The sequence below is a fragment of the Diaphorina citri genome, unplaced genomic scaffold, assembly GCF_000475195.1.
Source record: "Diaphorina citri unplaced genomic scaffold, Diaci psyllid genome assembly version 1.1 scaffold235, whole genome shotgun sequence".
Taxonomy (NCBI): Eukaryota; Metazoa; Arthropoda; class Insecta; order Hemiptera; family Psyllidae; genus Diaphorina; species Diaphorina citri.
This window is the reverse complement of record NW_007377672.1, coordinates 34,405-47,031: the sequence shown is the minus strand read 5'-3', so window position 1 is coordinate 47,031 and position 12,627 is coordinate 34,405. Positions and strand designations below refer to the sequence as shown.

General features: G+C 40.8%; 2 protein-coding genes across 3 annotated transcripts in view; one reads left to right on the top strand and one right to left on the bottom strand.

Moving 5' to 3' along the window:
* The window catches only part of LOC103506430 (28S ribosomal protein S5, mitochondrial), a gene marked incomplete in the record, with an annotated part of 16,895 nt that extends 4,295 nt beyond the window's left edge, over window positions 1-12,600 (top strand). The window contains 6 exon segments of the mRNA XM_017442868.2: window positions 320-354; window positions 852-1,047; window positions 7,929-8,128; window positions 9,523-9,660; window positions 10,849-10,974; window positions 12,365-12,600. Coding sequence (XP_017298357.1) covers window positions 320-354; window positions 852-1,047; window positions 7,929-8,128; window positions 9,523-9,660; window positions 10,849-10,974; window positions 12,365-12,481 — 812 coding nt within the window.
* The window catches only part of LOC103506429, a 22,982-nt gene continuing 16,415 nt past the window's right edge, over window positions 6,061-12,627 (bottom strand). Inside the window, exons 5-6 of one of the 2 annotated variants that reach the window (XM_026821489.1) lie at window positions 6,905-7,009; window positions 6,061-6,426 (exon numbers count right to left, since the gene is read on the bottom strand). In XM_026821489.1, the coding sequence (XP_026677290.1) occupies window positions 6,303-6,426; window positions 6,905-7,009 (229 nt within the window). In that variant the 3' untranslated portion in view covers window positions 6,061-6,302. Of the gene's footprint in view, window positions 6,532-6,904; window positions 7,010-12,627 lie in introns of both variants that reach the window. The other variant, XM_017442869.2, reaches the window with a different exon arrangement.

The window sequence follows — 12,627 nt, the reverse complement described above, 5'->3', positions numbered from 1 at the left end:
TAAGAACAAAATTCTTGATTTATTAGAGTACCTAATTTTAAAGTTAAAAAACGCGTCCCGAATTTTTTCTGGGACAAAAACGGAAATTCGGGACAAAAACGCCCCCAAAATGAAAAACGAACGGGACGCCGGGACACCCCTGCAAATTTCGGGACTGTCCCGGCCAATTCGGGACGTTTGGCAAGCCTACTTAAAAAGACATCTCCTCTTTATTCTGCCATCACCATTCGTCGAAAGCTAAACCCGATTAAATCTGTGGAGCCAGCTTTTCATGGTAATATTTTGTTTCTAACTCATACCCTTATCATTATGATTTCAGACACATTTGATGGATTTGACACGAGAATATTGGAGGTATATACCTACGTTTTTTTCTTTTTTTTTTCTTCTTAAGCACTTTAACTATGCTCATTTGGCATGTCGTTCGCGCTACCCATGTTTAGTTCTGGGTTTAGAATCTAATCTAATTTTGAGACGAACCAACTACCTAACCAAACTGTTTATTTTTTAAATAAAGAAGGAGAAGAGGAGAAGAAGAAGAAGAAGGTTCTGGGTTTAGAATCTAATCTAATTTTGAGACGAACCAACTACCTAACCAAACTGTTTATTTTTTAAATAAAGAAGGAGAAGAGGAGGAGGAGAAGAAGAAAAAGAAGAAGAAGGAGAAGGAGAAGGAGAAGGAGAAGAAGAAGAAGAAGAAGGAGAAGAAGAAGAAGAAGGAGGAGAAGAAGAAGAAGAAGAAGAGGAGAAGAAGAAGAAGAAGAAGAAAAACATGTAATAAGTGCTAAGGTAAAGTGTTTAGTATTCTCTCTGTATGTTTCTCACAATTCGCTCATTCTCCTGTCCCTCAGTACAAAGCTGTGTTCTGTATGAAGAAGAACTCGGGTCGATATCGTACCGTGAGTACGCTGGTAGTGACGGGCAACGGGCAAGGACTGGCGGGGTTTGCCCTGGGCAAATCTGTGGAGGGTAGAGCCTCCATGAGGAACGCTAAGAATCGAGCCGGGCAGAAACTCATCTACGTGCAGCGGTACAAGGATCATACTGGTGAGTGGATAGTAGATCGTAATTTTAATGTCTTTTTTTTTTCGCAAATAATGTATACATCCTACATCACAGAGAGTCTTAATGGAGCAGTTGCATTTGGGTAAATTTTATTATTATAAGGTTGATATCTATGAGAAAGGTTGTAAAAATTTCAAATTTGAGTAAAAACTCCGGAAAAAAATAACTGTAAAAGGTCCGTTTTCATTTTCCGTTCTAATGAAAGTGTTAAAAAAAAGTTTTTTTTATATTTTTTTATTTTCCGTTCTAATGAAAGGGTTCAAAAACGTGTGACTTCAGAGTTCAGGAAATGTGCAGAAACGTATCTGCACTGCACAAACACATTAATGTGTTGCCTGCGAGGGAGCTTTTGCTGGGGACAGTTGATGTGACGTCACCGTGTACGTATGCCGTATTTTGCAAATTCCTTTTACAGTGTTGGCCGCTTTCTACAAAACTAGCCTTCTCTTTTCCAGTGGATTGGAACATACCTTCAGGCACACTCCATTTGTCAAGAGTACCTGCAGGTTTACCTTACCCACGGGATCAATTTAATTGGAACAAACCATTTACCAATGAAAATGTTTACAGTGTTGCATTTTAAGGTCCCGGGTTCGAATCCCACCATCGACAAAAATTTGTACTCGTTTTTCGATTGTAAATATTTCAACGGGTTAATAAATAACAATATATTTATATTACTTCCTCATTTCAGACGAAAGTCAACCTGATCGCGGAGCACGGCAAGATTGCTAACTTCCTGACCGAGAAGTACCCCGAGTGTCAAACCTTGCAGACTATGCCTCCCGAACTGAAGGAAAAGAAAGAGTAAACTTAGTTAGTTAAACCTCGGTTTAACTCTCGGATTAAGGAGAACTCTTGGACATCATGTATTAAAATGCGTCAATTCTCTTCCACTGTATAAGAGCGGTTTCATGTAGGTTTTATTCGACATTGGCAAATAATCACAAAAAATTTCAGTTTTTTTTTTTATTTTATTATCAGCTCAAAATTTTGTGTAAACTACCAAACCTACCTACACATCTCACTTGTCACACATACCTACCTAGATGAAAGCTAAATATAGAGTTTACCTACCTATTATTATTGATAATTTTGCTTTGATAAATGATAAGTGTTCACCTACCTACTTCCGGATAAATAAAATAAATGTTTGCCTTATCAGTGCCTAATATTGGATCAGACTTGCGACAGAATTAGTGATAAGTGTTGATAATAATGGGAGGCTTTTGTATCAAAAGGACCACGAGGCAGAGTGCACCCTAAAACTCAAGTATAGAGCCGAAAACACTTCGACCCTGCTGAGAATGGAACCCGGGACCTCTGGCGTGCAAGCCTAGTGTCAAGAGAATGCCCGAAGGTAGCTTTGCAATCAATCTAGGTAGCTAGGTACTTATTATAAGAATGTAAATATTTTGTCGAGCCGGAGAAAGAACCCGGTACTTTCTTCATGGCAAATAAGCGCTGTACCACTGGACCAACATTGACCTACACTTTTTTTATATATATATATAGATTTGATAGAGGGAACTGTACCTGCTAAGGTCTTATCGTGACGAAAGCAGAGAGAGAAGGAATACAGGATAGGAGAAAGCCAGAAGTTCCGAGAACGAACCTAATCTTTTTAGGATTGAATCCGCCCAGGTTGGGAATCGAAACCCCGACCTAGCGCTTACAAGATGTGCTACCATTCAAGGATTCAAGCTAACTAGGCTGGCGACATTGGAGGGAATACACGCAAAGGTGATGCCGTAAATTTCAAAATCAAACCTTCAATAACAAACTGGCAATTTATTAGATAAGTGATCTGACTTACCTAATTGCCTCCAACAAATCGCTTCGAACCACGCAACAGGGAAAGATCCCGTTTGAATATGTTATAAGAGCTTTTTCGAGTGGCTTTGAAGATAGTCCGGGTAGTTCTTTCTGCAACAACGCATCAAAATCTGAATAGAATAGAATATACCGTAATATCTTGTTTATATTGTCAGGACATAGGACTTAAAAGCAGAGATGTGCAAAATGCTTTTGAAAACCAATTTGAAATGCAAAATGTAAAATGCTTTTTAAAAACCAATTTGAAATGTAAAACTCTACCAACCCTCAGGCTATAGTTAAGGCGTTCTTCCTCGGCCTTATGCAGCAGGTAAGTGATGTGATGTGTTAGAAAGTCCCTGTTGAACTTTAAAAGAATTGGGAGGGGTCTTACCTATTTGAAGCTCAGAATTAATGATTGGAACTGGACTAATTCCAGGAGTTGCCGATCAGGGCACACATTTCAAACGTCTTACCTCTTTGGTCAAAGCAAAATAGACTACCAGAAGCAACAGGAAGTAGTTTGCCATCTCCTTGTCTATCTGTATGCCTTTTGCCTTATTTTAGTATGTACTGGGTAAATTCAGCAGTGGTACTTTGGAAAGTGTTTACAGCAGAAAGTTGATATCCGAAATGAAGAGATATTAGGTAGATATACTGTCTATAAGGTAAGTAGCTAAAATGCTTAGGTACCTATACCAATTCTCTTCCACTGTATAAGAGCGGTTTCATGTAGGTTTTATTCGACATTGGCAAATAATCACAAAAAATTTCAGTTTTTTTTTTTTATTTTATTATCAGCTCAAAATTTTGTGTAAACTACCAAACCTACCTACACATCTCACTTGTCACATACCTACCTAGATGAAAGCTAAATATAGATGTTACCTACCTATAATTATTGATAATTTTGCTTTGATAAATGATAAGTGTTCACCTACCTACTTCCGGATAAATAAAATAAATGTTTGCCTTATCAGTGCCTAATATTGGATCAGACTTGCGACAGAATTAGTGATAAGTGTTGATAATAATGGGAGGCTTTTGTATCAAAAGGACCACGAGGCAGAGTGCACCCTAAAACTCAAGTATGCTCTTGAAGGGCCCAAAAACATGTGAGATTCCTTTATTATTGAACATGTCAATCTAACTTTGTTTACAATAATATTATTTACAAACAAAAAATAACAGAAATGAAGTTTGATGAAGTGTGGGGTTAATGCTTATGACATTCTCTGCCAGAATTATGTTAAAACACTTTGCCAAGTATGTATCTTATCTTCTTCTTTTACTGTACATTTCCCTGATTTTGTCATTACCTATGTATTCTGTTCATTAATCAAACTCACTTTATGTTTCAAAATTTATTGATTCACATAGGGACTTGTTTTCCTTATTTCAAACATGCCATCAGCCATGGCGCCTTCAAATAAGACGCCTGTAATAAGCGAGTGTGGTTTATTTAAGAATTTTAAGATTAGCTAAATACGGGGGGGATTTTTTCCAGTTTTTTTAAAGATGAGTGTTTCACCGCCGTTTTTATATTAGCGTAGCAATGAAACAACATTAGACGCATGTGATCTGTGTCGTAGCATGCCCATCCCGTAGTATGCCTCTCATTAGATGGACAAAGAAGCACGATACTTCCCATTTAGGTGCTGGGTCAACACGAGAACACCAGAAAGTAACCCGTTGAAATATTTGCAATCGAAAATATTTGCATCCCTTCAGGGATGAGCTATTTTTACTTTCTATTACTACAGTATAGCGAAGAGACCTTCATCCAGCAGTGGATTGATAATGGTTGACAATGATGATGATGATGATGATTTATAAAAAATAATAAATTTAATAATAGTGCTTATTTATACTGCTCGCATAAGACTGAAAAGTCCCTTTACTCCAGCAGTAGGTTACTACTATTATTGTGGTCAATTTCTCAAGTTATATTGAGGATAAATTTCCGCACCTCGGCTGGGATTGAACCCACGTCGTCCTGTTTACCAGGCGATCGCCTTGACCACTACACCACCGAGGCAGGGCAGTAGGTTACTACTATTATTGTGGTCAATTTCTCAAGTTATATTGAGGATAAATTTCCGCACCTCGGCTGGGATTGAACCCACGTCCTCCTGTTTACCAGGCGATCGCCTTGACCACTACACCACCGAGGCAGAACAAAGTGCTAGTACTAACTTACCATGTGGCATAATATACCGTGCTTCCCCATTCATATTGAGAAAGTTGACCTCGCCTTCAAACAGGCTCCCTGACATCATTTGCTGTCTCGTCCACACTGTTTCGCTAGACCGGACCAAATCATGTCCATCCTTTTCCTTGACGTTCGGCGCGCCACCTACCGGCGTAAATTGGTCTTCGGTAGGTGCTAATTCAGCCAGGACCAAGGACACAATGTCCTGCGCACTTAGCTCTTTGAATTCGCATTGCGGGACTTCGAAGGATCGGATTTTGGGGAACACGATCACTGACATGATGAGACGCGAGGCTCCAATGGGTTAAACGTTTTCTAAGGACCAAGGACACAATGTCCTGCGCACTTAGCTCTTTGAATTCGCATTGCGGGACTTCGAAGGATCGGATTTTGGGGAACACGATCAATGACATGATGGGACGCGAGGTTCGAATGGGTTAAAAGTTTTCTGGGGAATTTTACGGAGATATTGTGAGTTTTTGGAGATCTCCGGGTGAAGTGACTTTCCAACGCGGAGCAGCGGTCTATGGGATTATTGGTTAGGTTTAAATTTACGTTCCCTTGCGTATAACGGTAAGAAATGAGATTTATAGGATGTTTGGAATCGGAATTCTCGGATTAAAAATATTAAAATGTGCGCCGTGACTTTGTTAAACTCATCTGTGTTTGGCTGAAATCATTTTCAAACCGATCAAATGATCTTTCTGGGGAATTTTACGGAGATATTGTGAGTTTTTGGAGATCTCCGGGTGAAGTGACTTTCCAACGCGGAGCAGCGGTCTATGGGATCATCGGTTAGTTTTAAATTTAAGTTCCCTTGCGTATAACGGTAAGAAATGAGATTTATAGGATGTTTGGAATCGAAATTCTCGGATTAAAAATATTAATGTGCGCCGTGACTTTGTTAAACTCATCTGTGTTTGGCTGAAATCATTTTCAAACCGATCAAATGATCGACATCTAGTGGATCTGGTGTAGTGGTGGACTATTATTTTTCTATTTTTTAACAAACAACGTTTTGCCAGTTACAGCATCTTCAGTGGTATAAGTAAGTCACAGATTCTAAATTTGTTATCATTTTCCCCTACTGATAAAGATATTGGCTACGAAATTAGGTTGAGAACCTCTAATTGTACAAAAAGGGTATCCTTTTTTTACCGTTTTCTATTAAATACCACCATAAAACTCATTGAATGTTCCCTTCTTGTACTTATTGCTCCGTGTTCCCTCCTCGGGAATCCGGCGGAAACGCCCGATACAAGTCGAACGTGACGTCACTGCGTAGCGTGATACTGTTTTCTGATTGGTTCTCACAAAGCTCGTCCAGCTGGGAGGACAGGCGGCGTTGGAGGTAGGTGTGGAGGTGGTGGAAGAGGTCACTTTCAGTGACAGAGGGGAGGGAGGAGGAGGGAGTGGTGGTCTTGGTCTCCGAGGATTTCCTGAAGAAGGAGGGGTGGACAGGATAACACGATCAATAGAGAAGGATAAAACAGATGATGCCTCGGTGGCGTAGTGGTCAAGATGCTCGCCTGGTAAACAGGAGGGCGTTGGTTCGATCCTGGCCGAGGCATGGAATGTTATCCTCATTTATTTGAGAATTTGACCACAGAATAATTGAGCCCTAAGTGCTAGATGATAGAGAACGCCCCCGGCGTTAACCTCGCCTAGTGGTTACTTTCCACTCAAGAGTCTATTATTATAAATGTAACTGGAAAACCTGGAGAAGGGGGATTCGGGGCGAGCCACGCAATTTTTGAAAAAATTGGTCTACAATCTTCAGAATTTAGTCTCATGGAAAAGTCCAGCTGGGAGGACAGGCGGCGTTGGAGGTAGGTGTGGAGGTGGTGGAAGAGGTCACTTTCAGTGACAGAGGGGAGGGAGGAGGAGATAGTGGTGGTCTTGGTCTCCGAGGATTTCCTGAAGAAGGAGGGAGGGAGGGACAGGATAACACGATCAATAGAGAAGGATAAAATAGATGATGTCTCGGTGGCGTAGTGGTCAAGATGCTCGCCTGGTAAACAGGAGGGCGTTGGTTCGATCCTAGCCGAGGCATGGAATGTTATCCACATTTATTTGAGAATTTGACCACAGAATAATTGAGCCCTAAGGGTTAAATGATAGAGAACGCCCCCGGCGTTAACCTCGCCTAGGGGTTACTTTCCACTCAAGAGTCTATTATTATAAATGTTACTGGAAAACCTGGAGAAGGGGGATTCGGGGCGAGCCACGCCGCAGGCGAAATTTTTGAAAAAATTGGTCTACAATCTTCAGAATTTAGTCTCATGGAAAATCTGATATTCAGAAAAAAAAAAATCAAAAATTATGAACCATGATTAGAGAGCCGCACAAGACCTTCTTGCGAGCCACGTTATGGCCACCCCTGCACTAAACTATACATATTACTCACTTGCTAGGAGATTGGAACAAGATGGAGCTCAAAAAAAACAACTGTAAAAGGTCCGTTTTTATTTTCCGTTCTAATGAAAGGGTTCAAAAACGTGTGACTTCAGAGTTCAGGAAATGTGCAGAAACGTATCTGCACTGCACAAACACATTAATGTGTTGCCTGCGAGGGAGCTTTTGCTGGGGACAGTTGATGTGACGTCACCGTGTACGTATGCCGTATTTTGCAAATTCCTTTTACAGTGTTGGCCGCTTTCTACAAAACTAGCCTTCTCTTTTCCAGTGGATTGGAACATACCTTCAGGCACACTCCATTTGTCAAGAGTACCTACAGGTTTACCTTACCCATGGGATCAATTTAATTGGAACAAACCATTTACCAATGAAAATGTTTACAGTGTTGCATTTTACAAACTTGCCTTCTCTTTTACAGTGTTGCACGATTTCTACACTCAGTTCGGTAAGACCAAGATATTCGTAGAGAAGAAGCCAGAAGGTACAGGTCTGATCTGTCATCGTATTATTCAGGAGATTTGTAAGGCTGTCGGGATCAAGGATATTCGCGCTAAAGTGGAAGGCTCTACCAACCCTCAGGCTATAGTTAAGGCGTTCTTCCTCGGCCTTATGCAGCAGGTAAGTGATGTGATGTGTTAGAAAGTCCCTGTTTAACTTTAAAAGAATTGGGAGGGGTCTTACCTATTTGAAGCTCAGAATTAAGTGACCCCGAGATGCCCAAATGTATAAAGTGTTTCAAGCAATAGATGTCCTTTTTTTCCAAGAAGTTTGATAGAGGGAAATGTAAGTAGAAAGAGGAGAGGGTAGGAGGAAGCCAGCCGTTCCGAGAACCAACCTTATCTGAATAATCTCAAATCATAAATTATTTTTCACAACTTTTGTCTGTATCACAGCATTACTATATAATCTTTTCACACAATAATCTTTTCACATTATCCTATATAATCTTTTCATTACTATATAATCTTTTCACATTATCCCAATAATCTTTTCACACTGGTGATACCGCCACTGGTCGCTAGTCGATTAAAGTAGCTACTCAAATGTCCTCACGAGGCTGATGAGTGCACCCCGAACTCCAAGCATAGAGCCTAAAAAACTTCTCAAGTCTAGTGTGATACCCACTCGGCCACAAAAGTTGCTTACGGGGAATTTGAAAATTATCTGAGATTATTTATTTATTCAACTAACCTCAGTGGTGCAGTGTTTAGTACGGTGGACTTCGAATCTGGAGGTTAGTGGTTCGAGTCCAAGTCATGTCATAAAATTTAGCGTAGTATTTTAAGCGGGGAACGACATTTGTGACAAGCAAACCTCTTGAAAAAAAAAAAAAAAAAAAATGACCCTGAGATGCCCAAATGTATAAAGTGTTTCAAGCAATGGACGTCCTTTTTTTATCCAAGAAGTTTGATAGAGGGAAATGTAAATACTGAGATCTTATCGTCCCGTAATCGAAGAGAGAAAGAGGAGAGGATAGGAGGAAGCCAGCCGTTCCGAGAACGAACCTTATCTGAATCATATCAAATCATAAATTATTTTTGGCAAATCAGAGAGGTTTTTCACAACTTTTGTCTATATCACTGCATTACTAAGTGCCTCCTTTGCAGTCAATTTTCATATCTCAATAATCCTTTCACACTGGTAATGCCGCCACTGGTCGCTACTCGATTAAAGTAGCTACTCAAATGTCCTCACGAGGCTGAGTGCACCCCGAACTCCAAGCATAGAGCCTAAAAAACTTCTCAAGTCTAGTTTGATACCCACTCGGCCACAAAAGTTGCTTACGGGGAATTTGAAAATTATCTGAGATTATTTATTCAACCAACCACAGTGGTGCAGTGGTTTGTACGGTGGACTTTGAATCTGGAGGTTGGTGGTTCAAGTCCAAGTCATGTCATAAAATTTAGCGTAGTATATTAAGCGGGGAACGACCTTTGTGACGAGCATTTATGCTTAACACAATTAAAATTCCCTTATTTATGAATATCTCCTGGTTTGTTGTGATTGGACAGAAATCTCATCAGCAGCTGGCCGAGGAACAGCAGCTCCATCTGGTGGAGTTTTCCGAAGAGAATGACAACTATCCCACCATAGTAGCATCACCGTCCACATGCAAGAAGGACTCTTCCAAAGCTCCGGACTTTACTGAGGTATCTTCTTGGTCTTATCGTCCCGAAATCGAAGAGAGAAGAAAAACAGGATAGGAGAAAGCCAGCCGTTCCGAGAACGAACATTATCGAACGAGAATGACAACTATCCCACCATAGTAGCATCACCGTCCACATGCAAGAAGGACTCTTCCAAAGCTCCGGACTTTACTGAGGTATCTTCTTATATTATAAAATCAAGATCCATTCACTCATTCACATTTCACACACTGATCGCTCTATCTCCTGAACCACAACACCTAGAAAGCTGAAATTTGGTGGGAATGTTCCTTTTATGGTCCAGGTGTGCAATAAGAAAGGATTTTGCGGAAATCTAAACCGATCCTGAGATATGATCAATTTTGATCGCTAAAATCTCCATAAGAAATACACAGAGTGCAGAGACTGCGGGAGAGAAATGTTCCGCTCTCGACCAACATTCGTTTATGTTTGTGAACACCTAGAAAGCTGAAATTTGGTGGGAATATTCCTTTTATGGTCTAGGTGTGCAATAAGAAAGGATTTTGCGAAAATCTAAACCGACCCTGAGATATGATAAATTTTTGATGCTAAAATCTCCACCATGAGAAATACACAGAGTGCAGAGACTGCGGGAGAGAAATGTTCCGCTCTCGACCAACATTTTGAGTTTCGTTTATGTTTTTGGTTTGATAACTATGCAGCTAATAGGGAGCCCGCAGCGCGACTGTATTTTTATTATGTTCTTGAAATTTGGTACGTAATCTACTTTCGGTTAAGATGGGAGCAGCGGTTGGCGGCTTTTGGCTCTACCGACTAAACGGTAAGAGATAGAGAAGACAACCCTCCCCCCTCCCCCCCTCCCGAATTCATACCTAAAACCCTCTAAAAAGTACTTTCCGCCCCGGCCCAGATTCGAACCCAGCTCCTCCGGGTAGAAAGTCTGTGCTCTTACTCGGCCACGGAAGGTTCACTTGCTATCTTCGCTAACCATGTACATATATTCTCTCTTGTAGCATGTGCCCAGCTCCTCCGGGTAGAAAGTCTGTGCTCTTACTCGGCCACGGAAGGTTCACTTGCCATCTTTGCTAACCATGTACATATATTCTCCCTTCCCCCAGCTCCTCCGGGTAGAAACTCTGTGCTCTTACTCGGCCACGGAAGGTTCACTTGCCATCTTTGCTAACCATGTACATATATTCTCTCTTGTAGCATGTAATGGGTAATCGAGTTGTGCTGAAAAAGAAAAAGTTCTTGCCTTTCTACAAGCAGATTCAGTACAATCCATACTGGCCCAATTCAGAGCTTAAACTAGAGAAGGTCCGCAGTCACTACCCGGTAAGTCTTTCATCATGATCGTCCATCTAAACATTCTAAAGGCCGTACTCACTCATTCGGAAAAAAAAAAAAAATCGTATCGGGACACCGCAACAACTCCTGGGCGTGATCCTGGAACTGTTATCCTTCTGCGTCGAGCATCATTCCTACCACATCAAGAACTTTGTACTCAACAAGGACCTCCTGAGGAAGGTCCTGGTACTCATGAAGTCCTGCCACACGTTCCTTGTTCTCAGTAAGTTTTACTTGGCGTTTCCTTTTTCGGACCTGTTGGGTTTTTAGGGTTGATTTTTCAGCCAACCTGTCCTACAGAACGGAACCTTTGGATGAAACCCAAGGAAGTTGCAACCTTCCTTGTACTCGAAGAGGAGGAGGATACCTGAATTGACTTTTGGACGTCGCTACAACAACAATAACAGAACAGAACGACTTCTATAGGTTATGCTGTATTTATGTAAGGGACCTATAATAACGGAGGTATTATCGTCCGAAACCGATGAATTGAACCCGCGACCTAGCGCTTACAAGGTAGGCGCTCTACCCTCCAAATTAAGTAGGATGGTACTATGTAAATGTGTAATGTAAATGCAGTTTTTTTGTGTTATTATGTCACAACTTTGGTGCTCACTGCAGCATTGTAGGATTTTTCCAATATCTCAATAATCCTAAAATCCAATGTTTACCTACCATGCTGGCACCGGTCGCTATGCGCATTTATATGTCATAGCTACTCATTTTCCTCACGAGGCTGAGTGGGCCCCGCAACAGCCAGTCACGGAATCAATAATTTGCATGATACAAATTTCTTGACCCCGTCGGGAATCGAACCCGGGTCTCCCGCGTGCAAGGCGATCGCAGTGACCACTACGCCATGGGAGCTGACACTACGCCATGGGAGCTGACAAAAATTAAATAAAATTAATTGAAAGGAAATAGAAGGAAATGAATTAGCATAACAGAAAGACATATGGAAATTTCCCATCACTTCATTTGCCTTCTTGTAAGCGCTAGGCCGCCGGTTCGATTTCCGCCCGGGGTGGATTTTAGCCTGAACGGATAAGGTTCCTTCTCGGAACGGCTGGCTTTTTCCTATCCTGTCCACCTTCTCTCTTCGCTTTCGAGACGATAAGACCTTAGCAGTTACAGTTCCCTGTATCAAACTTCTTATTATTAAACAATTAGATCAAACTTTATTTACATAATGATGGTAACATAATGTACATAGATATAAGTAAAAAAATAAAGTTTGATCAAGGGTGGGGTTAATGCCTATGGCATTCTCTACCAGAAAAAACTTCTTCAAACTTCTTCAACTCTTGAAGAAGTTTGATACAAAAAAACTCATGAAAATAATAAATAACAATATATTTATATTACTTCCTCATTTCAGACGAAAGTCAACCTGATCGCGGAGCACGGCAAGATTGCTAACTTCCTGACCGAGAAGTACCCCGAGTGTCAAACCTTGCAGACTATGCCTCCCGAACTGAAGGAAAAGAAAGAGTAAACTTAGTTAGTTAAACCTCGGTTTAACTCTCGGATTAAGGAGAACTCTTGGACATCATGTATTAAAATGCGTGCTGAGGTGTTGTCGTGATCGTGGAAAAAAAATCTGATCGTTTGATTTAAAAAAAAAAAAAAAAAAAAAAAACA